The 26,682-nt window shown below is 41.8% G+C and overlaps 1 protein-coding gene across 1 annotated transcript in view; it reads left to right on the top strand.

The window, feature by feature from the left end:
• The window catches only part of LOC116866505 (serine/arginine repetitive matrix protein 3-like), a 95,694-nt gene extending 70,138 nt beyond the window's left edge, over window positions 1–25,556 (top strand). Inside the window, exons 2-3 of the mRNA XM_032855442.1 lie at window positions 23,896–25,097; window positions 25,345–25,556. Coding sequence (XP_032711333.1) covers window positions 23,896–25,097; window positions 25,345–25,450 — 1,308 coding nt within the window. The 3' untranslated portion in view covers window positions 25,451–25,556. The remainder of the gene's footprint in view (window positions 1–23,895; window positions 25,098–25,344) is intronic.
• The last annotated feature ends 1,126 nt before the right edge of the window (window positions 25,557–26,682 follow it).

The raw sequence follows: 26,682 nt of genomic DNA, 5'->3' as shown, positions 1-26,682 counted from the left end.
TGTGTGTGCATGCTTTCCTATGCACCTTCTTCTTATAAGGACCTTAATTCTAATGGACTAGGGTCCCACCTTATGACTTCATTTAACCTTAATTACTTCCCTCAAGGCTCTATCTCCAAGTACAGTCACATTGGGGGGTTAGGACTTTAACCTATGAATTTGAAGGGGACTGAAGTTAGTCCGGAACACTAAAAATATGCCATTATTAAAAAAAAAAAATCTATTCCAGATTGATCAAGGACTTAAATGTGAAGGACAAAATTTTGAAACTTACTGAAAGTGAACATAAGACACAGAGCAACAATTTTCAGACACTGGACACCAAGAAGCACAGGACAGCAATCCCTGAGAGAATGGAACTAAATGCTAGAAAGATTGCTACAAAGAGAGCAAAGACCCACATAAAGAGAGATCTAAAAATCTGCAGAGGTTTCCCTTGAATCTTCAGCTGATTATTGATTCACTCATGCTTATGCTGAGAGTCAGGGAAAGAATCACCAAAAAGGAGCAGTTGGAATAACCCCAGAGATCACACAAAGGTAATGCAGCCAGAGCAGAAAAACCTCGTACTACACAGACCAACGGAGTACTCAGAAAGGTATTGCTTCAGGAATGGGGCCGAATTAGCCCGAGACTAAAAGCTGCTCTAAAAGCACATAAAGAAGCCCAAAAGCATGCTTTGAAAAAAAAAACAAACTGTTTCCAAGTAGCTTAACTGCATCCCAGAACAAAGTTCAAGTCTTCTTAAAGGAATAAAGACATCTAGCCTGCACGATATGAAATTCACAATATCTGGCATCCAGTTGAAATTTCCAGGCATTCAGAGAAGAAAAATAATATGTCAAAGAAGAAGGAAAATGTGATCTATGATGAGGAGAAAAATCAATTAACCGAAAAAACCAAACCCAATGAAATGAATTATAGAATTCTTGGATAAGAATGTTAAAATAACTATCATAAATATACTCCACACGTTCCAGAAGGTAGAGGAAAACAGCGTGTTAAGAAGAGACATGAAAGAGATTTTTTAAAAAGACCAAATAAAACTACTAGAGATAAAAATACAGTGTCTGAGATGAAAAATTCACTAGCTGGGATTAACAGAGTAGACACTGTTTTAGGAAAAGACAGGCAAAGTTGAAGATCTTTGAAGACAGAGCAATAGAAACTATTCAAAATGAAACAAAGAAAAGGAAGGGGAAAAAAAAAAACAGAGAGAGGACAAAACATTATGGGTGTGTGACTATGTATAATTGAAGTCCCTACAAGAGAAGAGAGGCAGAAAAGGGAACATAAAAAGGAAGAAATAATGACTGCAGTTGTTCCAGATTTTATGAACTATATTGGAAATTTTTTCCAAATTTAATTAAAACTACCAGCCATTCAAGACACTCACTAAATATCCATCAGTGGATGAATGGATAAAGAAAATATAGCGCGCACACACACACACACTATTTTATTCAGCCATAAAAAAGAAGGAAATCATGCCATTTGTGACAACATGAATGAAACTTAAGGGCATCATGCTAAGTGAATGAAATAAGTCAAACAAAGAAAGACAAGCACTGTATGATATCACTTATATGTGGAAGCTAAAAAACAAGACAAAACCCAAGCTCATAGATAGATAGAGCAGATCGGGGGTTGCCAGGGCCTGGCAGGCAGCAGAGGGCACAAAAAGGGTTTCAAGAAGTATAAACTTCCAGGGATACCTGGGGGGCTCCGTGGGTTAAACGATTGACTTCAGCTCAGGTCATGATCCCAGGGTCCTGGAATCGAGCCCCTCGTCGGGCTCCCTGCTCAGTGGGGAGTCTACTTCTCCCTCTCCCTCTGCTCCTCCTCCTGCTCATGCTCTCTCTCAAATAAATACAATTTTTTTTTTAAAAAGAAAGTATAAACTTCCAGTTACAAAATAAACAAGTGCCAGGGATGGAATTTACAGCATGATGACTATAGTTAATAATACTGTACTGTGTATTTGAAAATTGCTAAGAGAGTACATCTTAAAAAGTTCTCCTCACAAGAAAGAAAATTATAACTCCTTGTGGTGGTGGATGTTAACCAGACTTCTTGTGTGATTATTTGCAATATATATAAATATTAAATCATTATGTTATACCCCTGAAACTAATATGATGTCACGTGTCAACTATATCTCAATTAAAAAAAAATTAAACAAAGTTTCTAAGGGGTTCTTTCTTGAAAACTTTCCAGTCATTAGAAACCGCAAACACAGAGAACCAGATTTTTTAATGTACTCACAGTAAGACAGAGCTTGTATTTGAGAGCAAAAGAGAGAGAAGTACACAAGATAATGGAAGTGGCCAGTGTTTCCTACTTTCTCAGAATAGACTTAAGGTAACTTAATTCCAAATGACAGATGATTCAAGAACTGGAACAATTCCCACAGTTCATCTTATCTATTTCCTCTGTTTATAAATGCAAGAACTGAGAACTAACCACGAAGTTAGCAGAGTTAAATGACTTGTCCAAGGTGACATAAAATATTAGTTACAGAATTGTCACTAGCACCTAAGTTCCTTGATTCTTAATCTGGAGTGCTTTCCAGTAAATCAGATGAAAGATCCCTTGAGATTTTTCTCACTAAATCTCTGTGCCCTGGGAACCATTCAATACTCCCAATAAACAAATCGTTTAATCGTATTTCATAGAATAACCATGGAAATGGGACTGTGTTTAGGGGATAAAGGATAGTCTGGTTTAATGGGAATATGAGTTTAGTTGAAGAGCAGTGAGAGAGAAGTACGACACAATGGTTCTCAGAGCACAATATGGGGACCTGGGACCCTTTCAAAGGGTCTGTGAGGTCAAAGCTATTTCCCCATTCGTACTGAGATGTTATTTGCCTTTTCACTCTCCTAAGTATACAATGGAATTTTCCAGAGGCTACATGACCTGTGATATCACAACAGATGGACTGCAAAAGTAGAGAGAATACAGCTGTCTTCTATTAAGTCAGACATTTGAGAGATTTACCAAAATGTGAAACAATGCCACTGTCTAATTTTCGTCTTCTAAAAAATAGTTATTTTTCGCAAAACGTAGTATTTATGTTAACCTGTAATGAGCTTCTTGTTGCCATTTAAAAATATAGGAATATTTTTTAAATTTCATCAGTCTTAATTTAAGTAAATAGTGATAAATATAGTCCATATAATGACAGCTCTTTGGGGTCTTCAATAATTTTTAAGAATGGGAAGGAATCTTAAAAATGTTTGAAAATCATTGTTATGGAGGGTTTCTGAAACTTTATTGAAGAATTTGTCTTTCAGTCACATGTAGTGGCTTGTCACTGAGGAGTTTTGAGCAAGGAAGCACAAGATTCAAGTCAGACTTTGGGAAAGACTTAGCCTGGCAACTGGTGGGAAGAAAGGCAGCAAAGAGGTGGAGGTGGGGGGAAGGGTGGGGGGGTGGTGGGTAGGGAGGGATTGTTCTAAAACAATCAGAAGGCTGTACAAGTGCTGTTGAGAAGCAGTGAGATGGTAGGACCAGAAAGGAAGAAGCAAGTTTAAAGATTCAGCAGTAGGGGTGCCTGGGTGACTTTGTTGGTTGTGCCTGACTCTTGGTTTTGGCCTGGTCAGGATCTCAGGGTCATGACATCAAGCCCAGAGTGGGCTCTGCACTCCACACTGGGGGATGGGGAGACTCTGCTTGAGATTTTCCCTCTGCCCCTCCCCCTTCCCTAGCCCCTCCCCCTCCCCGCCCCTACCGCATGTTTGCCCTTGTGCATGTGCACGTGCCCACTCTCTCTCCCTCTCTTTCTCAAATAAATAAATGAATTTTTTTTTTTTAAAGATTCAGCAGTAGAATTTGTGGGAGAAGCAAATGAGGGGACTCAAAAGGCAGGGAAGAGGAAAATGACCAATATGTTCCCTAGTTGAGTGGTCATAGGTACCATTAAACAGAAATAAGTGAGGAAGAGGACTTTTTTTTAAGGTGGTATGATTTTACGCTCTCACATGTTAACCTTGAAGTCAAATTGCACAAGGCCACCAGAACTGGTAAGAAAAGGAGGGTTATTGGGGACCCCCAATTTTAGAAGGAAAGACCAAATGATGACGGAAAGGAGGCACCAAGGGTGGACCACACACCTGAAACCATTGCTGTGACAAAAAGCACTTTATAGCGAAGTGGTTAGGGACGTGTGCTCTGGTGGCGGAATGCTTGGGTGTGAGTCCTGCTCTCTTTCGCGTTGTGTAGTCTTAGGCAAATTACTCAACCTTAAATGGGGCTAACTATAGTATTCGCCAGGTAAAGTTTCATGGGGATTAACAACCATGCTGCGCATCAAGTATTTAACAGGAAACCAGGTATATGGTTGGCACTCTATAAATAGTATTGTTATTATTATCCATCAAGATACATTTCTATTATTATACTATAAAATATGAATGTAGTAACCTTGGGTACTGAGAATTCAATTACTATTCACAGTCTATTCCCAAATATGTATGCTAATAGTAATATAGCATGAATATACAAATTCATCACTAATAAATGTTCATTGAAAACACAGTGCCTACACATGTGCCAGGAATAAGGAGATGAATGCGATAGTATCCTTTCCTTAAATGCTGATTTTGGCAAACAAAATGTAAAAAAACTACACATCAATACAGGTCAGCAGTCTCCATGTTCTAAATACGGGGTTCTGGAGTCTGAAGTTTAGCGGAGTCACTGGGGATAGAAGCGAGAAGGAATGGACGAATTCTCTGGGCGTGAAGGTATTTGGAGAAAGAAGAGAAATCCCAGATAAATGCCCTGTTAGAGTCAAAAAGAGGGACAGGAGTAGCTGGTGTTTAAAAAATGAGATTGGCTGGAGGGGGAAAAGAAGAATGGGTAACAGGGTCAAAGACAGAAGTCTAGCAACACATGAACGGGGGGAAGTCAGGATCACAGTGCAGTGTACCAGGAAACAATTCAAAAACAAAACCAAAACACAAAAAGCTTCTAGGCTTAGAAACCTTTCTGGAGGTGTTAAAATATTAAACTTTCAAGAGCAGTTTAGTCCGAAAAGGGGGACTTATGGAGGTTTTATTTTCTTATTTATTCTGCTGTATAATTGGAGAGTTTTCCGTTTTTAAGATCATGAGCCTGATCTCTTTTATAATTAAAAATGCTCATAATTTTTAAGAATCTGTGCCACAGTCACAATTTTAAACTATCTGTCCCTGGAGAATAGGGGAAAAAAGAAAAAAAAGCAAGTATCTCTCGCTGGTCACTTTATATATTTCTACTTTAGAATTTCTTAGTGTGCCTAAACTTTTTTAAAAAATAACTTAAAGAATTTAAGACTTTCAAAATACTGTCACAAGGAGGAAAAACAAATATTTGGTGTTGTGTCCTATGGTGTTCAAAATTTAGTACTGAGCCCGAGGAGACAAAGTCCCTGTCCTTGGAGAGTAAAGAGATAGGCCATAACGCAAAGTAACTTCTGAGTCCTAAGTCCCAACCTGTTCTGGGGATAAAGAAGAGTCCAGTTTAATGGGAATATGAGGTTTGGTTGAGGAGCAGTGAGAGAGAAGGGCTTAGCAGTGGGGCTCAGTGTGTGATCTGGGGCCCTGGGACCCTCTCAGGAGCCATCATCCTAGAAGCAGACTTCTTTATGAAAAGTTAGTGTTGTAATGGGGTGCCCCTTCTGCTGTATGGCCAAGAACAGTCCCTCAGAGGATATTGCTTCATGGTAATGAATGATTCACAAGACCCTCCAAATTATGAAAATTTAAGGCAAACAGGCAATCCTTGCCTGTGAGAGTTGGTGTATAAAATGCACGCGTTTTTGTTGTTTAACACACCTGTCTCTCTCTTTTGTGTGCAACAGGGAGAGTCCTTGCTGGGATGTGCTGGGAAGATGCCACAGAAGACTGAACAAGGCTTCTTAGGGAAGACTTTCCAGTGTGACAGCAGGCTGAGGCTACCCAGTCATGGCCCACGTGGTACTGTGCTAAGTCAGCATTGGGGGAAATGGCTGAGCTTGTGAGTGTGATCTAAAATAAGAGACGTGGCCTCAGAGCTCAGGCGGGGCCACTGCTGGGTGATGGAAAGAGAGGAGCTGAATCAATAGGCATATCGTAGCAACCGTGAACAAGTTTCCTGACGTGGGAATGTGCAGGACTCACCTGTGACCTCCCGTGGCAGAGACCCAAGCCCTGGCATGAGTAGACGGGTCGCACTTCCCGGTTTTCTCCTTCCTGGCTTTTCACAGCGGGAGCCGTCTCCTTTGAACTGAGCGTGTCCTTCGTGTTCCTGCCTAAGTAAGGTGGTGAGGGGAGGCCTTGGGAAAGAAATGAACTTCCTGTCACAGAGGGCAGGTGGGTCCTCTGGCAATAAATTGAATAAATAAAAGTGAGGCAGTTGTGTTTGAACTCCCAGCTAATAAAAAGGATCATTCCAGATACACTACCTGACATGGGTTTCTGCAAAATGAGTCATTTCCCTCCGGGTCTTTCTTAAAATTTCTTAAATGTATTCCCACAACACCTGCAGTTAAGCCCAGTGTTTCTGGGAATATAAGAAGTAAAGCATGCAGCTTATCTATGAGAAAAATGGCCCCACAAGGTACTGGTGAGAGCTTTGAGAACAGGAAATCCGCATGCACTGGGCTGCTGGTCTGATATTTTATGCCTTTTCTTACGCACCAGCATGCTGCCAACGTGAAGCGAACTCACAGGACATTTGCAGGATCTGTGAGGATGACCCCTCCATGACACCAAGAGTTCTGTATTGCTCATTGACCTGCGAGAGGGCCTGGTAGATTCTCAGGGAGTACTCATTGAATAAACATGAACGAGTAAGCTGAATGTGAAAATATCCAAACACTACAACACAGGGTTAAAGATTGATGAGGGCTCATTTTTGTCCATTGAAAACACTACTTGGAACGGAGACGCTTTCTGGGAGAGGACTGGAGAGAGGAAGGAACACATTAATACAAGTACACAAGGGAGAAAGCTTATGTGATGGAGGGCTTCAGTCTAGGTCCCTTTAAGGCAAACGGAGCCAAAGCACATTTGCTTACCGAACAGGGTCCCTACCTAGGGGAAAGAGCTTCAGGGAAGTGGAAGTAAATCCTGCCTTTCTGGGCCTAATGCCAGATATTCTAACGCATAAAAGATGACAAACAAAAGGGACAACACCTTAAGACCTATCCCAAACTGTGTGTTTCCCTCCCTCTGAGGGTTAGCCAGCATTGAATCATGTGTGTCCGGGAAGTAATAGAGGATATGGGGAAAGAAGTTTCTTTCTCTATGATTTGAGGAGCCACAGGGTCAGGGAGGCTTGAGGTCTAAGGCTGATTGCAGTGCCCAGACTCAGTGAGAAGAACTGAGAAGACGATAAGACATACCTTACCCAAGAATTCTTGTGGCTGAGCATGCACTCATAATAGTTGATTTCCCCGAGGAGTCATGGAAAGGGTCAGGGTAACCTCTACTTCCCGGGAAAGAAGAATGTTTTACCTTTGATGAAAATCTGGTTACACTGTCAGAAAACTCCATTGCTGCATTTTTTCTGGGACTTCGTACAATATTTTTTTCCTTTATGCTAATATTGAGAATGACCTAGAAAATCAACCGTATCTTGCTGCTTTTGGTCTGGGAAGAGTTTCGCAAGGTAGAATATTGCAAAGGCCTGAAAAGTGTATATCTCATTCAGATCTGCAGAATTCGGAATGGCAAAGCATAGGACTTAGAAAGACTGGAAGAACAACAGGCTTCAGAAAACTTGAGCGGGGAAAAACACATTTAGGGCTTAATCAGGTTGGATTCTCACTACTGTGAAAGTAGGGGGGGTGGGGCACCTGGATGGCTCAGTGGGTTAAAGCCTCTGCCTTTGGCTCAGGTCATGATCCCAGGGTCCTGGGATCGAGCCCCACATCGGGCTCTCTGCTCAGCAGGGAGCATGCTTTGCCCTCTCTCTCTGCCTGCCTCTCTGCCTACATGTGATCTCTGTCTGTCAAATAAATAAATAAAATCTTAAAAAAAAAAAAAAAAGAAAGTAGGAGTAAAACTCAGCAGCAAATAGCCTTTTATCATTTATACACATGTCCTTGTCAGGAAAAGGACCATTTAAATGTGTGAAAGCAATTTTGTCAAAAGAATAAAATGGTAGCGAGATTGTTCCATACAATTAGCATTATTGACATTTTTAAAAACCTATGTGGAGTAAAGTCAAGTAAATTATAACATGTATTTGTCATGCTTTTCAGATTTGATTCAGTGTACTGCTCTATTAATAAATGTTTCACCATAAACAATATAATGATCACTTAACAACAGAGAATGAAACATAACCCACTCATTGAGACTTCTATCTGAATTGAAATGAACATCTGGGAAATTAACCCATTTACAAATATGTGTTGAGCACCTGTTTTGTGGCAGAGCCTATGCTAGGTGTTTTGAACACATTGCTGAATAACACCCAGGCACTTGCCCTCAAGCAGTTCATAATCTAGTGAAGAGATGCACACACAAAGATAATTCATGGGGTGCCTGGGGTGGCTCAGTCGGTTAAGGGACTGACTCTTGATTTTGCTCAGGTCATGATCTCAGGGTCATGGGATCGAGCCCCACATAGGGCTCCACACTCAGCACGAGTCTGCTTGGGAGTCTCTCTCTCCTTCTCCCTCTTCCCCTCCCCCCACTCGCCTATGCTGCCTCTCTGTCAAAATAAAGAAATAAAATCTTTAAATCTTAAAAAAAAAAAGGAACTTAAAGTTAATTTATAAAAATAGGTAGCACAGAGCTCTTACCAAGTGCCAGCCAGCACTATACACAATTCTCACAATCTTAAGATTTAGGGCCTATTAATCTGTTTTGTAGATGAAGAAGTGAAGACCATGAGTTTCTTGCCCAAACTCACACCACTTATCTGGTTCCAGAACCCTGGACACATTCTTCTGCTTATATGTGCTATATACAATGATGGCCAAAGATGCAGGATTATAAACACACACAAGAAGGGCTTTTGACTAGGTGGGAGATAACAACGAGGGAAATTTTAGAGGAAGTCAGGCCAGAATTAAGCCCAAAGAGAAGAGGGTGTGTTCAGTTGATGGTTGAGATGGGGCAGGCTAGAGCCAATCATGGAGGCCCTGTGTACCTTTCCACAGAGTTTGGGCTCTTTCCTGCATTCAGCACAATTCTTCTGCAAGTTTTTAAATGGGAGACAGCATGGCCAGACTTGCATTCTAGACAAATCTCTCTGATGGTTTTGTAGGAGAGTGGATTTCAAATGTTAGCATGTGCGTCAGGATCACCCTAAAGACCTTTAAAACAGATTTCAGGGCCCCACTCCCTGAGTTTCTCACTCAGGAGGCCTGGTATGAGACCTGATGATTTGCATTCCTAGCAAGTTCCAGGAGATCTTCTGTGGCTGCAGGAACCACATTTTGAGAACCACTATTGTGTAGGATGTTCCTGAAGAAGCCTAGGCTGGACACTACTTAGGAGGCTGTATCACTAATTTAGGAAAGAAAGAAGGAACATCTAAAGTCAAATATAGAACTAAAATATAAACTCTGTGAGAGCAGAGATTTTGTCTGTTTTGTTTAATTTTATATTTCCAACACCTAGACTAGTGCCTGGCATGTGATAGGGCTTAATAAACCCTCACTGAATAAACAAATGAGTAATAGACTCGGGAAATACGCAGGAGAGAAAATCAACAGTGCCTGATGATACAGGAGATGAGATAGAAAGCACCAGATGGACGCCCAGGTTTCTAGTTTGGGTGACTCTGAGTGGTGCCGTTGACGGTGGCAGATACTCTAGAGTCAAGGGCACATTTGGGGTGAGGATGGTGATCAGTTTGAGATATGTCGCATGTAAAAGACATGCGAGATTTCTGGGAGAGCATAAGCATTAGATGGATGGATGTGAGAATTGGAAGATCAGAGAGAGCTCTGGGCCAGAGACACCGGTCTGGAACCCCTCTGGTAACTCGATAGGTAATAGTCAAAGCCATGAGATTCCTGAATGAAATCACTCAAGGGGAGTAGATAGGGTCAGAAGAGCAACGAGCTGAAAATGAAACACCAAATTTTATGGGACGGGCAAAGAAGGAGCACGCAAAAAGAGGGAAAAGGAAATGGTCAGAGAGGTAGAAGAGAACTGGTGAGTTCAGTGCTTCAGGAGTCAATGGTTTTTATTCACTTGTTTTGCTTTTTATTATATAAAACTTAAAACACAAGGAGTAGAAAGAATAGTATAATGATTTCCCATAGAGCCATCAGCAATGGTCAACTCATGACCAGTCTTATTTTACTTTTTTTTTCCCAATATTATTATACTTATATCTCTGCCCACTCCCTCCTGCCAACTAAACTGTATTATTTTTGAAACAAAGTAGGTGTCATACGGATTCATTAGCAAATATTTCAGTAGACATCTCTAGAAGATAAGAGCTCTTTTGAAAAAATATCATTAACAATATCATTATCTCAGCAAAAAAAGGTAACAATTCCATAATATCATTAAAATTTTAGTATCCAAATTTTCCTAATTGTCTCATAATTTTTTGGGTTTTACAATATATTTTTTTTTTTTTTTTTGGTTGAAGAAGGAGCCAGAGAAGATCTGCACAATGTAGTTAGTTAATGTTTCTCTTAGATCTCTTTTAACTGACAGTCCCCCATCCCACCCCAGCCTCTACTTTTCTTGGCTAGTTATTTATTGAAGAAACTGGGCCTTTAGAATTTCTCACATTCTGGACTTTGCTAAACGTCTCCATGTGTCATTGAATATATTCTTGCATCTACCGCACTTCCTGTATATTGGTAATTTAGATGTAGAGGCAGGGCTTGACCAATTTAGATTCCATTTTTTGGCAAGAATACCTTCACAGGAGGTACTGTGCACTTCCGGTATCTTTGTTTTGGTGATAGAGCGGCCATTGATGATTATCATCTAGATCCATTATTTGATTGGAAATTACAATATAGTAGTATTAGGATTCCATCATTCTTTTCATGCACCCCTTTTTCATTTGTTAATGGGATTACTTTTATAAAGAGAAACTTTCCCATATCATCTATTTGGTTATCTGGAGGAATAGTCATATAAGAAAGGCAGGATAAATGCATCACTCTTTCTTTTTATTTAGCGGGTTTGAATATAAGTTGGTTCCCTAGCATCTAATGTGATCAAATAAGAGATGTTTTCAAAGTATTGTCATAAAGTCATTAATTTAAGTATTTTTGTGTATTTCAATCTATTGCAAGTATTTTATTAATGTACAAATTATCCCATCTTTGGTTTATAGGAGCTTCTTTTTTTTTTAATATGTCATCAATTTTATTTTTATTTTTTAATTTTTTTTTATTTTTTATAAACATATAATATATTTTTATCCCCAGGGGTACAGGTCTGTGAATCGCCAGGTTTATACACTTTATCCTTGAGCTTTCTGAAATAACTCTAGGAGCAATTGCTAGCTTCCTTGCTTTCTGATATGACAAGATGACTCACAGTCTATCTTATACATTTCTTACTCCAGATCTGGAATCAGTTATTTCTCAAAAAAGTTTGAGTTTCTTTAATGGGACATGGTAACCAGAGACTACAGTTTGGGAGCCAAAGGTGCTCATTGCTATTACAGTGCTAATTATTTCTAGAATTTTTTCCTCCAAAGAGCCAAGCAATATGTATTTTTAGACAAAATATTTCATAAGTTCATACCAATGTTCCCAATTCAAAAATAAGATCAGGGGTGCCTGGGTGGCTCAGTGGGTTAAAGCCTCTGCCTTTGGCTCAGGTCATGATCTCAGGGTCCTCAGATCGAGCCCTGCATCGGGCTCTCTGTTCAGCAGGGAGTCTGCTTCCCCCTCTCTCTCTGCCTGCCTCTCTGCCTACTTGTGATCTCTCTATCAAAAAAATAAATAAAAATCCTTAAAAAAAAAAAAAAGATCAAAGAACTTGTAGTTAAGTCATTTGAATATGTTTTTGTATTGATTTTGCCTTATGCTGAAAGTCTTGGTTTGCAACAGTGTTAAAATAATTATTTTTATTATATATTTTTATTATAATTTCAAAATAAAAATGCCAAATATCATCACCAACAATATGACTTCTGAAAATAGTCCTTTTTTTTTTAAGTTCTTTTTGTCTTTAGATTATATACCACTAAGTATTTACACCAGATTACTGTATTTGTTGTCATTTAAAATATTCCTTCTCTTTATGCCACAGGTTTGATTCACAGTTAGGCTCATTTGTTCATTTTGATTTTAGTGGTTTTTTTTTTCTGTTCTTTTTAAAAACTATCTTTGCTTTATAATTAGGCAAAATATTTCCGTGGTTCCAAAGTCAAATCTAAAAACATGGTATATTCAGTGAAATCTAGTTTCTATCCTCATTTTCTTCACTTTATTCTCTCTCCCCAATGTATAAACTTTTTAAAGTTTTGGTTTGTGTTTTCTTTTTTGTTTTGTTATTAGCAAATATATAGAGATATACATTCATATCCCTCCATTTTCTTTTTTTAAATTTTTAAACAAAATTAACATATAATGTATTATTAGCCCCAGGGGTACAGGTCTGTGAATCACCAGGTTTACACACTTCACAGCACTCACCATAGCACATACCTTTCCCAAAGTCCATAACCCAATCACCCTCTCCCTTACCTCCCCCTCCATTTTCTTAAAATAGATGATAACATACCATGTAGATGAAATCTATACATGCTTTATTCCCCCTTACTTTGGTCGCTTAAAATATACACTGCAGGTACATTCATGGAACATATAGAAAATAATCCTAATTCCTTATTGTAGTTCCAAAGTACTCCAATATGTTAATTCAACTAGTTCTCTAGGAATGGATATCAGCATGATGGCCAGCTTTCACAAAGCCAGAGCTTTTGGGAGGGAACAAATGATGAATAGTGTCCAGTAAATCTGAAGCATCCTGCAGAAGACAGACAAACATTCATTGGATTTGGCAGTATGAACGTCAAGGAACTCTTAACCAGGGCTAGGTTGTATGTACACAACTTACCAGCAGTATGCACTGGCTCTAACTTAGCAAGAACAGTTTCGATGCCCTGGTGCAACCTGAAATCAGGTTACAGCGGGTCAAAGGGTGAATGGGATCTAAGAAAACAGAGATGGTGGGAAGTATAAACCACTCTCTCAAAAAGGTTGGATGAGAAGGGACACAGAATAGATAGAGAAATAAATAGAAAAATATTTGGGGACAAGAGGGATTTTATTTTTGTGGCTCTTTTTTGTATGTTTGTAAATGTTTGTATAGATATATGGTGTTTCTAGAAGGGAAGATATTAGAGCACATTTATTGTTTGGGGGAAAGGGCCATAAAGAGGAAAAGTTAACACAAGAGGGGAATAAATAGGAGTTGCTGGTGGAGAAATTCTATAATTCTTTATTTTTGATGAGAAGACGTGAGGTTGTTTAGAGTATGGTTGGAAAATAAAAATGTGTGACAAGCAATATCCATATCTATCTATATCTATATATTTATATCTATGTATCTCTAGCTAGCAGCTAGCTAGCTATATATCCTGAAATTTACAGGAACTCAAGTCATCATGAAAGGATAACTCTCCCTGCCCCAATCTTTGGTCTCTTGAGGTTTATAGTAAAAGAAGTGTTTATCTTCACTTACAGCATTCTCCCCTCTTTGGTCCATCGCCATCATTAATCCCCAGTACAACCTACCACTTTCTCTTGTGACCACGGCAGCATCTTCCTTCCTGGTCTACCTGATTTCACTTTTGATTTTTCTGTTGTTTGCACTTTTCTACAGAGAAGTCAGGAAAATGTAACCCAAATCCTGTGTCTTTCCTGCTTAAAACTATTCAACAACTTCCCGTTGCACTTGGAATAAAAACCAGTGTCCTTATGAGGGGCTCCAAAGGACCTATAACTTCTTCAGCTTCTTTCTTGTTGTCCACGCCTCAGCTCAAAGTTCTCCCCTCAGGTAGGCCCTCTCTGGCCACCCCATCTAAAGTAGAACCCTGGGATGCCTAGGTGGCTCAGTCAGTTAAGCGTCTGCCTTCGTCTCAGGTCATGATCCCAAAGTCCTGGAATCTAGTCCCGGAACAGGGTCCTTGCTCAGCGGGGAGCCTGCTTCTCCCTCTGCCTGCTGCTCCCCATGCTTGTGTTCTCTCTCTCTTTCTCTGTCTCTCTCTGACAATAAATAAATAAAATCTTAAAAAAAAAAAAAAGGTAGAACCCTGCCCACTCCGCGAAGCCACTGTCACGTTGCCCTGTTTTAGGTTCTCACAGCTTAAATGACCACATCTTAATTTATCTAGTCTTCCCCTGTTCATCATGTGTCTCCCCAATTAAAATATGTGCCAAACAAGAATAAAAGCTGCTGTTCTCCAGAGTAACTCTAATGTCTGAAACTGTACTGAATAAACATTGCCCGACTGAATTAATATTATTCTTTGGCTTTGGCCAGGACCCTCTAGAGTCATCTTCCCATGTTTTACCTATTATTTTCTCTCCCTAGGTTGTGCACAAGGCATTTTAACTCAGCAGTTACAGCTTTGGAGGTCCATCCAACTGCGAAAACTTTAAAATGAATAAATCGGAGTTCAAACTCCTTAAAAATAAAATGCACACTTTAGGGGACTTTGTTTCTGCAGAGTGGAGCGTTTCTGTTAACTGAAAAAAAAAAAAAAAAAAAAAGAAAACAAAGAAACAAACAAACAAAAAAAACCAAAAAAACCTGATCACCTTGTCTCAGGTGGAAAAGGGCAACATTTGGCTTTCTTTGAAGGATGAGCTATCTGGGTTTAAAGAATCCTCTAAGAGTCTAAAAGAAGAGCATTCTGTGAGGGAATGACCTTTCTGATCCACAGCTGTGCAAGTAAATTGCAGCCCGTGGGCTGTTCCACTCTGCAGATGCCTGAGGCTTTCCAATTTGGAGGTAAAATATTAGCAAGCCAATTTGGCCACAGATCCCTGGCTAAATGTTGCAATACACTTTATAATTAATAAAGATCACATTTCGAGTTCCATCTGTCTGACTTCTGGGTTTGGTTCTGGTTTGTCTCCATACTCAGGACAGGAAGCAGGTGTTATTTATTGAGCGACCTCCAAAAAGTCCTGGACAGAGCTCAAATGTGGTTGGTTCAGTTGGCTACCCGAGCCTTCCAGATTGATCATTATTGATCAGTGTTTTTATTTTCCAATAAGGATCTTCCTCGCAACTGCGGCAGTTGGATAACATTAGCTATAACAAATCCTACAAAGCAAGATTTTTAAGGAAAAACCTTTTAAACAACAACAACAACAAAAACCCTGCTTACTACCTTCAATTATATAATAGACTTTAAAGGTGACGAAACAACATTAAAAATTTTTGGCCTAAAATATAGTATCCAAAGAAATAAAAACTTAAGGGAAACTTCAATGCAAAATCTCAAAGGCTTCTTCTCGTCCATTTATCACAGCAATAGAAAAAGAAAACTCTAAGGTACATTTTGCAACTCTAATTCATATGTGACTTTGTTACTAGTGCTTATTTCTAAATAACCTAAATTCTATTTTAGAGGCAAGACCCCTAGGGCAAGTTCACGTTCACAAGCCCTTGAGATTCTCTGGTCCTTTTTGGCTCCACTCCGGAAACCATTCTTCTTATTGCCTCCTTCAAACCGAAGGGAAGGCAGTCTTTGTCCCTATCAGTGCTGTGTTTTTAAGTGCCTGTTTGTGTTCAAAAGAAAAGCAATAAAGACCTACCTGGGGAGTTTCCTCCTTAAGAGTGAGAAACTACCAATTCCATTTCCTCCTTCAGAGTGAGAAACTACCGATTCCTCCTCATAACCAGCAGGAGAAAATATTCCACTTTACTCTTTTCTCAGGAACACATTGTAGAAGAAGAAATTATTTTAAAGGATTTTTTTATACCTCAGTGAAGTTATACCTTAGCTTAGCAAAGCTGCTCTGTCTTAGGCAGGCCCTAATAGAAAAATTGCTTCAAATACAGAGAGGTTGTTTCAGTTACCAGAACACGCTATTTTTTTTTTTAAGATTTTTATTTATTTATTTGATATAGAGAGAGACAGCAAGAGAGGGAACACAAGCAAGGGAAGTGGGAGAAACAGGCTTTCCAGCAGAGCAGGGAGCCTGATGTGGGGCTCGATCCCAAGATCCTGGGATCATGACCTGAGCCGAAGGCAGACGCTTAACAACTGAGCCACCCAGGCGCCACAAGAACAGACTATTTTTAATGCAAAACCTTTTCAAGTTCCTGAATAGACATTTACAATATTTTCATGACATCCCTGACTGACTACCAAAGAATAACTTGTATGTTCTCTGAGGAGATACCAAGACACAATGTCAGTGCCTATGCCTAACATTTCTATGGAATAAAGAGAGGACAATTATTAATATACCAAGAACTTCAAAAGATTGCCTGCCTAAGTGTACACGAGTCTTAGCCATTCTAGTCGGAAATAAATGACAAATATAATAAGGCAAAATAAAAAACTTTCTGGGACTCCTAGTCACCTATCCAATATTTAGTGGCGTGCTGGTAAATGTTTGACAACTGGCTTTTTTTTTTTTTGAAGGCCTTAATTTGTGGTGTTCACCAATTTTTGTGGTGTAAAGACTCCCACTGTGACCAATTTCAGGCTACTGAGATGTTTAACAACTAGTTGTAAAAAATCCTGAAAATTTAACCATTGGCTCTCATAAGCCAATATGAACCATGTGGAGCACATCACTTGCATTCATCCTTCTCCTTCTTCATCACTAGCAGAAATACCATCTGTTGTGGCAGTTTTCTAGGATTAAACAAGAAATGACATTTCCCAGTCATCTTTGCAAGTAGAGGAGGCAGTATGACAATATTTACTAATGAGAAGTAGGCAGATGTCACGGTAGTAGTGATGGCTTACCCCAGGTGGTGGTGGTAGCACGTGTTCCTTAAATAGGCTCCAGACTCAGTTTACCCCTTTTGTCCTTGTCCTTTTTTTTTTTTTCCCCAGCCTGGAATGCAGACATGATGACTAGAGCTACAGCAGCCGTTTAATAATCAACAATGAGGGCGTGGACAAGGAAATCACAGCGATCTCAGCCCTGACATCTTTGAGTTGCCTCACCACCCCCGGAATTCCTATTTCTGTTCTCCTTTTTGGAAGAGATAACGTCAATGTCTTTATTGCTTAAGCTACTGTCATTTAGTTTTTGTGTTAAAGGCAGCCAAAACTCGTCTTTGAACTTGGGCAAACTTGCCAGCGGTTGCAGGTTTAGAGAAGAGAAATTGCTACCAGAGGCAAAGTTATCTAGATCTTTTTTTTTTTTTTTTAACATCACGTAGTCGTTAAAACCTAAAAAACTGATCAGTCTACTAAATATTTTGCTGGTACGGTCTACCTAAAACACTTGACTTCAGAGGCAGAAATTGTGTCCAGCACACGGTAGGGGCTAAGAACATTCAGTGAAAAGAGAACTGACTAATTGAACAAGTACAATATATGAGATACCATACCCATTAAATGCTGTGTGACCTTAGGCAAGTCGCTTCACATCTGGTGCTTCATTTTCTTCATCTGTAAAATGGAGACGATGCAATAACTATATCATGAGGTTGTTTTGAAGGATAAAGGACTTAATAACATATATATAAGATGCTCGAAACAATGCCTAGAAAATTGTAAACACAAAGTCAGTATTAGTTATTACTGTTATCACTAGTGTTCCCCACACACTATCTTCGGTAGGTGCTGAGACTACCAGCGGATGAGGAGGGGGTTATCTATCTCATAGGGAGGTTCTCAGACTGTAAGATGATGCCTCTCAGGTGTTTACATTGTTCCAGGTAAATGCCCCGTAAACTCGAGCTATTATGAAATTGATACATAACAGCAATGGAATGTGACCCTTTTCATGAGATTTGTATCAAAATATTATCTCAGTGAGGGAAAAAAACCTAGCTCTTTGTGGGAGAAAAGGCTAGTCATTATTCATCCGTCTCTACAATGTACCTGTGGGGCCTCATGATACGTAGTTAATGAGTCAAAGGATGAGTTATATATGACATGCAACACACAGCGACAGAGAACATGGGGCACAGCATGAGGAAGGGAGCAGAGGAGGTCTTAGGGATGAGGCTTTGGTAAGGAGAAGAGATTACTCTGGATTAGGAGGCTCAGAATTGGACCTGATTCTGCCATTTACTAGTTATTTGACCTTGGGCAAATTATAGAACTTCATTAGACTTCATCTCCTTCATTCGTAAAAATGAGGATTTTGATTTTGAGCTCAATAAACCCATCCATCCCAGGTTTAGGAAGTATTTTTGTTTGTTTGTTTAATGGCTAGGAGATGATGTTGGACCTTAAAGAACAGGTAGAATTTTGAAAACTGGAGATGCTGGGATCATATGGAAGTATGAACAAAAAATATCATATTTAAGTGCTTTGGAGTGCATTGTCAATTTGCCCATATTTGTGTGGGAGGATGAAGGAGACTAGGCAGGGAAATGTGGGTCCCGGTCATACTTCAAGGGACCTTGGGTACTAGACCTCAGAGTGGGAAGTCTATTGGGAGGCACTGCTGAGCCATTGAACTTTTGAGTCAGGGGAATGACTTGGACAAACAACTCCTTGTGGGAGATTATTCAGCAATTAGAATGATACAAGGGTCACTGGAAGCAAGGAGGACAGCCTGAGGGCCACCACAGAGGTCTAGGCACAGGATCCATGCATCTGGGAGCAATGGGAAAGGAAGGACATGAGAGTGTTTGCAGAAAGACGTGAACATCTTAGGAAAGGAATGAACCCATGGAAACTTCTCCCCATATGATTTAACTGGCAGGGAGTAGATGTGACAAGTCAGCAGTTTAGTGTGGGGGCACGTACGTAGGTCTGAACATTTGTTAGAAACAACAGTTTGAACATCAGGTAGTAAATTCATAAAACTGGGGTAAGTCTTTGTTAATAATGGTCAAATTAATAAAGGAACAGATAAGCAGAAATGCTGTCGCTGTATTATATTTTAGGAGTTCAGTAGCATTAACATTCACTCGGAGGCTTTGGGGAATAACAACATTCAAGTTGTGTGTGGCAGGCAAATGGAGGAAGAAATGGTCTTCCAAGGCCTGTGTCTAGACGCTGTAAACACTCTCCTGCCTGACCCCTGCCTGGAAATGAGGTCCCAGAGAACAATTTTGCTAAGCAAAGATTATAGAGTGCCCCACAAACTTCAGAAACGGGGAATTCCTATAAAATTCTGTCATGATGATAATTACCGTAAAATGTTCACACAGAACTTGTAGTGTTACAGACTGTTAAGAAATCCTTAGAAAAGGGGCTAACAACGTTTTGGGCAAATTCCTAGCATTTGTAATTAGAAATTTTAAATTAAAAGTTTAAATACATTTCAATAAATGATAAATTAGAAATTCAGACTTCAGAGTGAAAGCAATCGTGAGAAAGAATGCTTTCTGTGAAGTATGCCCCACTTTAAGAAAGACACCGATTGGAATTTTCACCGCAGTTCAATTAGATATTCATTCCTTCAGCAAATATTTGAGTGTTTCCTGTGATGGGTCTGTGTAAACGCTGGGCATGCAGCAGGGAAACGAGACACAGCTCCCACCCTCATATTCCTTAGAAGGCCAGTAGGGTCTTCCCATGGAGATACAAAACAGCATGCCTAAACACATTCCTGATCACAAGCAGCCAAAAACTCTCTGGAGGAAAAGGTGCAATGAGAGAACAGAGGCATTTCAACATCAAAAATTCATAATTTGCTCTTTTCCCCCAACTTTAGCGATCACTGGAACATTCCTGTTTAATGGGTAGAATACCACACCAGTGATCCTTGGTGGGCTCATTCCAGGGTAATTGATTCATTTAAATTCACTTAAGGAGCTGCTACACAAATCCTACATTACATATATTTTTCTGTTGAGTAGAGCCATCTCTTAAAGAAATGTCTGGGTTCATATTTTGCATATTTATTATTGGCAGCCACTTTTAAGGGCTCACCTTATTATACATTAGTGGTTATGTTTTGTTTTTGTTTTTTAAGCAAGCTAGCTCAATAACATAATTAGTTTGCCTTCAGTTCCTTGATACCTCCACCTCTTTGAGGAGCTTGCCCTTCTCCCTGCCTTAGCCACCCACTTTCTCTAGTCACACCGCTAGATTTTGGCATTTCCCCCACCTGCCCCAGCTCCACAATTCCAAGCATCCCATTCTCAGACTGTTCCCAGCATTTGGGAGTGGGTCCCAACTCCAGCAATTATTAGACTCTACTAGGACCTTCAATCCATTTATCCTACACCTTTCCTTTGTCCTCTACTCCTTTATGTCCTCCCTTCCCTCCTTCCCACAGCCCGCCACAGTTACTCTGCTGCCCACACCCTCTGCTCTCTGACCCTCTTTCCCTCCATCACATCCACCTGCAAAACCCTAGCGCCATCCCCTTAGTCCCACAGGGCTGGAGAAAACTCCACAGCCCTGCTGACTGGTCTTGCTTTAAATTCATGACCACTAACCTCAAATGGGCACTTAGTAGCACTGCCCGGCAATCCTACCACATTTGCGTAGTTCATTTGCTCTCAAACTCTCCCAGAAGATAACTCTTTCATATCTGCTTCTCTCCTTCCCAACCTCCATAGTCTCTCCCACCCTCACCCCTCTCAAGAAGTAGGGTCTGTGGCTATTTCACTAAGAGAAGAGAAGCAGTAGAAGAAAACTTCCCTATGTTCCTGCCCTGCAGCCACCAGCCAAGTGCATCTGGGCCCACACACTGTCTTCCCTCCTGTGTCTAGCTTCTCTGTTGCATCAGTGCTCTGGCCTCCTAGCTCTTCCCCGAATGGGTGAAGTAGACGCAGGTTCAGGGGCTTTGCACTTGCTCTTTACTCTGCTTGGGAGTTTGGAGACCCTCCCCCTAGATCAATGGCATGCCCCTTTCTTCCTCCAAGACTTCTTATTAGGAAGCTTTACCCTAACCCTATAGAAATAGCAATCTCCCCCATTCCCAGTCCCTTCTACCTGGCCTCTTCCATCCCATGTACCACCCACCACCTAGCATATTTGTGTATTTATTCTTCTTTGATGAGAGCAGGGATTCTTATTGGTGAAGTTTGCCGTTATATGCCGCCCAGTAATTAGAACCGTACTCCATTCATTCATTCATTCATTCATTCATTCAACAGGTGTTTAATAAGCTCCCACAGAGTGCTAGATACTACCCTAGGCTCTGAGGGAATAGCAATGAACAGAACAGAATCAAAGGCCTGCTCTTCTGGCCAAGTAAGTAGTTAGGTAGTGATAGGCAAAGAGGATTACAAGATACGTGTGTTTGGGAGGGGTGGATAGAATTTTAGGTAGAGTTGCCAGGGTGGGCCTCACTGAGAAGGGAACACTTGGATGAAGACCTGATGGGGAGAGGGGGTCGGACACAGCTAGTGTGAAGGCCCTGAGGTGGGACTGTGCCCAGGTTGCCTCAGGACTTGTTGAAAGGCCAGGACGACTTGAGGAAGTAGGCTAGGAAGAGAGTAGGAGACCAGGTGAGAATGGGAAAGGAAGAGTCAGGAGGGCATGTAAGTGAGAGTTTTGTGCATTGTAAGAACTCTTATTTTGAATGAAATGGGGATCCCAGGGAAGATTTTTTTCATACAATGATATTAATACACATGCCACATTCAAGCTTTGACAATTATCTGAATACTGTCTTTTTAAAAAAAGTATCCGTGATTTTTTTTTTTTTTTAAGATTTTATTTATTTGACAGAGAGAGAGAGAGAGACACCGAGAGAGGAAATACAAGCAGGCGAAGTGGGAGAGGGAAAAGCTGGCTTTCAGCTGAGCAGGAAGCCTGATGCGGGGCTTGATCCCAGGACCCTGAGATCCTGACCTGAGCCAAAGGCAGACACTTAATGACTGAGCCACCCAGGCGCCCCAAAAAGTATCCAAGTTTTTATTACCATTTAAAGAAATAACTTGCACAAAGGGCAAAATAAAATTGCAAAGCATGTGTAGTGTTCATAATTATCATTTGTGGCTACTAGGATTGCACTCAGAAAGGTCATGTGTAGGTTAAAATGTTATAATTTTGTAATTTTTATAACATAAAAAGTAAAGGCTATCATGCCATTTTATAGCTTCCCCTGCAATCCTGGATCTAGTCAAGGATCACACACTGGGTTTAGTTGTCATGTCTTTTTTAAACAGCTTTATTGAAACAAAATTCACAGACTATATAATTTACCATTTAAAGTGTACGATTCAATGGCTTTTAGGATATCCACAGAGTTATGTAAGTACCATCACAGACTAATTTTAGAACACTATTTTTTTTAACCCCCCCAAAAGAAACTCTGTAACCCTTAGCTACCACTCCTCCCCAACTTCCCTACTCCCCCAAACATAGATAACCACCATTCTACTTTCTGGCTCTAGAGACAGGCCTATTCTGGAAATTCATAGAAATGGAAGCATCCAATACGTGGTCTTTGTTCAAGGTTCATTCATGCAGCCTGTGCCAGTATTTCATTCTTTTTAATGACTGAATAATGTTCCATTGTGCATATAGCACATTCTAGTTACCAGGGAAGGGTTTTGAGCAGGAGTGACCTGATCTAAGTGGCATTTCACAAGGCTCACTCCAGCTGTTATTCCAAGGAGCAGAGAATGATGAACTGTGTCAAATGCTGTTTTTAGGGAAAATAAGATGAGGTCCAGGATTTGACCGGGAAGTGCTCAAATAGTTTAACAGAGAAACTAACTGAAATACTCCAGTCTATAATTTACAAATGGTATTTTCTGTGTTTTATGGGATTTGTATTTGTATTGCCTTTGAATCATTAAACATGGAATGCAGAAATATTAAGAAATAAGAATTGGGGCACCTGGGTGGCTCAGTGGGTTAAAGCCTCTACCTTCGGCTCAGGCCATGAACCCAGGGTCATGATCCCAGACTCCTGGGATCCAGCCCCATATCTGGCTCTCTGCTCAATGGAGATTCTGCTTCCTCCTCTCTTTCTCTGCCTGCCTCTCTGCCTACTTGTGATCTCGGTCTGTCAAATAAATAAACAAAATCTTAAAAAAAAAAAAAGGAAATAAGAATTTAAAATAGAATGTGGACATGTAAAGGTCCATGAACAATTGGAGAGTACTATTAACTTACCTCAGTGTTCGATATTTTCTTTATACGGATGGTAATGATTCTTTGGGTTCATGAGAAATTTATTCCTCAGAGTAATTATTCCTCTCTAAACATAACTCAACATTATGGTAATTATCCAAGATTTCATGCCAGCTTCCAGATAGCTAGCCAAGGGAAAAATTAATTCTTACCAAAAGATATGTTCAATGTCTATGCAGATTAGGTTAGATGAGAGCCAGTTTGTTTTTATTTTCAGGGGTTGGTGTCATATAAAAGATTGTAGAAATGGGATCAAAAATTGAGTTCCGTTGTGGCATCTGTCATTATTTAGAACAAGGTTACCTACTTGAATCATTAGATACTGAACTGACATAAAACACATAATATTGATTCGGGTTTTGGTATAAGCGCATACAATAGTACTAAACTCTCCAATTCTGGGTCCGTGCAACTTCTGGGGCTCGCAAAACATCAGAAAGTTAGTGAAGAGCAACGGAAACTAGGCATAGAAAGGAGAACCTCGAAAGATAATTGTCAAAAACGCACTCCGCGTTTAACGATCCGGTTCGGAGGGCGCGGTAGACGGGTAATGAGCAGTTCGGAAAATAGATACTGCACCCCGAACTTCATTTGAGGATAATGCACCAAGCCCGCTCTAGCGGGACTAAAGGAAGCAGGGGAGGAAAGCTGTTTTTTTCTCCCCGGAATAAATGGGGTGTGGGGCCGAGGCGGGGGGGAGGTGGCTGGTCCGGGCCCCGCGCTCGCTCGCGCTAGCCGGCCGGGAATTTGGAGAGGATCCCTGGTCGCGCGGCGGCGGCGGCGGCAGCGGCGGCGGCGGCGGCGCGCGGGTGCGCGTGTGAGCGAGCGAGTGAGCGTGCGGGCGGGCGAGTGCGCCGGGTATTGGCAGCCGAGGAGTGGAGGCTGGGCGGCTCCGACTCCCTGACGCCAGCGCGACCAGATCAATCCAGGCTCCGGGAGCGAGCGGGCGGGCGGGAGGAGGAAGGAGAGGCCGAGCGGCTCAGCCCGGGCCGAGGCGCGGGGAGGCACTCTGGGAGCGCAGCGCCCCGCCGGCCGGACCGGGGCCGCAGGACCCCGCTCGTCCGGCCACTCGTGCGCCCGCGCGGACGGGCGCGCCGCCAACCCGGTAAAACGAAACAGACCCGAACCCAACTTTCTCCTTTGCCGCGTCCCCGCCCTCCCTCGGCGCCTAGGGCTTCCCAGCGCCGCCGCCGCCTCTTGTGGGGCAAGCGCGGGCCCGCGGGGCTGCCGCGGTTGTGCGGGGCCGGTGACGCGGGCCTCGGTGGGGAGGGAGCTCTTCCCCGCGTGGGGCGGACCGGGGGACCCCCCCCCCCCCATGATGGCGCCTCCCTGCCGCTCCGAGGAGCGAACCTGCCACCTCCTCCTGCTCTGGCGCCCAGCCGGCCCGGCAGGTTTCGGCCGGGGTTCCCCTTGCGTCTTTGTTGGGTCTGCGGCGGGGAAGCCGCGCTCCTCGGCCCTGAGCCTCGCCCCCAGCCCTGGCTGCGGCGGGACCTCCCCTCCCTCTGTCCCTCCCCCTCCTCCCGTTCCCCGTTTCTCTTTCCCTTTCCGCAGCCGGGCCGAGGCCCGTCCGCGCTGCCCGCCGGCCCATTGTGTCCCGCGCCGGCCCGGGCGACCCTTGCGGGAGTTGAGGACAGCGGCGGGCGCTGCCCTCTCCGCGGTCGGCGCCTCGCGGAGCGGGTCTGGCACGAGGGGGACACCGGTGCCCTGCGCCCCTCCGCATCCCAGACGGCGTCCTTTCTTGGCCCCCACGAGCCCCTTGGGGGTCGAGGTCAAGGAAAGTTCGGCACCGAAATTCCCTCTAATTTATTCAAAGGCGCGGCGGCGGCGGCGGCGCGTAATTTTTTTTTCTCTCTTCCGCCTACACCCCGTGCGTCTCCCAAGTGTCGTCTCATTCCTTTCCCTTTACCGGATTCGATTGCCTCACTGCATGTGTATTTGTGAGTTCGCTGTTGAACAACTGTTCATTTACTCCGCTGTCTTTGTTAGTGCTTCTCGGGGTGGCTGCCGCAGGAAGGTGGGGGGAGTGGGTGTGAGAGAGACAGACGTGGGCTTGTTTTTCTAGTTGCTTAATATACATGTAGGCTGGAAGGGAGGACGTTTCCTTGATGTACTTGGGAAGGGAGGAGGAACGAATGCCTGCCGGATCTCACAGCTACAGTAGCTGCGGCTTTTGTTTATTCCGAGGCGCTTACGATTTTTCAGTCTGCGGTGCAAGATAGTGAGACGCTTCCCTTCTGGACATCGAAGCGCGTCTCAGCACCATCTCCTTGAGAAAGCATCGTTTTCGTGAGTGCTGGGGCAACCGGCCTTTTCCTTTCTCCTCCTGTTCTCTTCTTTCCAGTGCATCTCAAGTTCCAAAGTATGTGCAGTGGTACAGAAGTTGCATGATTTCGGTATGTCATCCTGTTGCTGGAACTCTTGGCACCTAAATCACAGAATGCCTTCATTTCCGAACATTTCTTACTCTAATAGCCTGTGGTGTTCAACATGCCTCCTTTCAGTAACACAATGAGAAAACTGTTCTCTGCCCATGTTGACTTTTCATCTTGTTTATAATTACCACTTTACGTTTTATGGGAAGTAGCTGAGCTGTATTGGAACCACTATTAAAAAAAAAAAAAATCAAGGCAGGACCCATGTCCAGGGCTCCAGCATTTTCAAGTAGTAGAAATATTTTGCATCATTGTTATTCTGATGTAGGTGCCAGGCCTGAGTACGCTGGACTGCTTAAGGTGTTTGTGCTCCTCTCTCCCTCCCTCTTTCCCATTTACAGTTATTTGATATTTCCCTGCAGGTGGTGTACATTTGTGTGATACTGCAATTCTTAAGAAACTGTAACCAGGGTCATGAGAGATGATTTTCTAGAGGTGGGTGATGCGCGAGCCTCTGGAGAATACAGGCAGGATCGGGTTTCTTCTGAGGGTAGGGATTTGTCCTTGATTTAGTTTTGACCCCTCCAACCATAGGTGTGTAACTAAATACATTTTTCTTTTTTGCAGCGTCCATTGGTTTTATACCCTTGAAGAACTGATGACCTTTGCATTTTAGAGGAATGACCATTTTTAGGCAATTAAAAATGTTAACCTCTTAACCAATTTAAGTAATTTTTTCCTACTAAGTTCATTAAAGCATTAAGTTAATCATTTAACAATAAATGTTAAAAACTAAATTTCAGATTGTGATTTTGATTTATAGTAATTCTGGGTTAGAGATAAAATTTAATGTCTCGGTTAGATAGGAAAAAGAAGGAACTGAGGTGTAATTAGATGACTATATTTAAGCTGTAGTCGCCTACATAATCAAGGCCAAGTTGTGTGTGTATAAGAGATCTCATTTGTGTAGTCTTACAAGGCTAATGGAGGCATCATTGAGGCTTTATAAATAATGTAAGTTGTGTATAATGTAGAGTCTCCAGAGACAGCAGAGAAAGCATCATTACCAGCCTTTTCAACCTGCTTGAGATCTTAAATTGATTTACAGCACTGAACTGGTGCAAAATGATACATCAGGATGACATGGGGT

Source organism: Lontra canadensis, unplaced genomic scaffold (genome assembly GCF_010015895.1).
Source record: "Lontra canadensis isolate GAN:19392208 unplaced genomic scaffold, GSC_riverotter_1.0 scaffold10, whole genome shotgun sequence".
NCBI lineage: Eukaryota > Metazoa > Chordata > Mammalia > Carnivora > Mustelidae > Lontra > Lontra canadensis.
The sequence above is the reverse complement of the archived record's forward strand: the minus strand, read 5'-3'. Positions and strand labels throughout refer to the sequence as shown.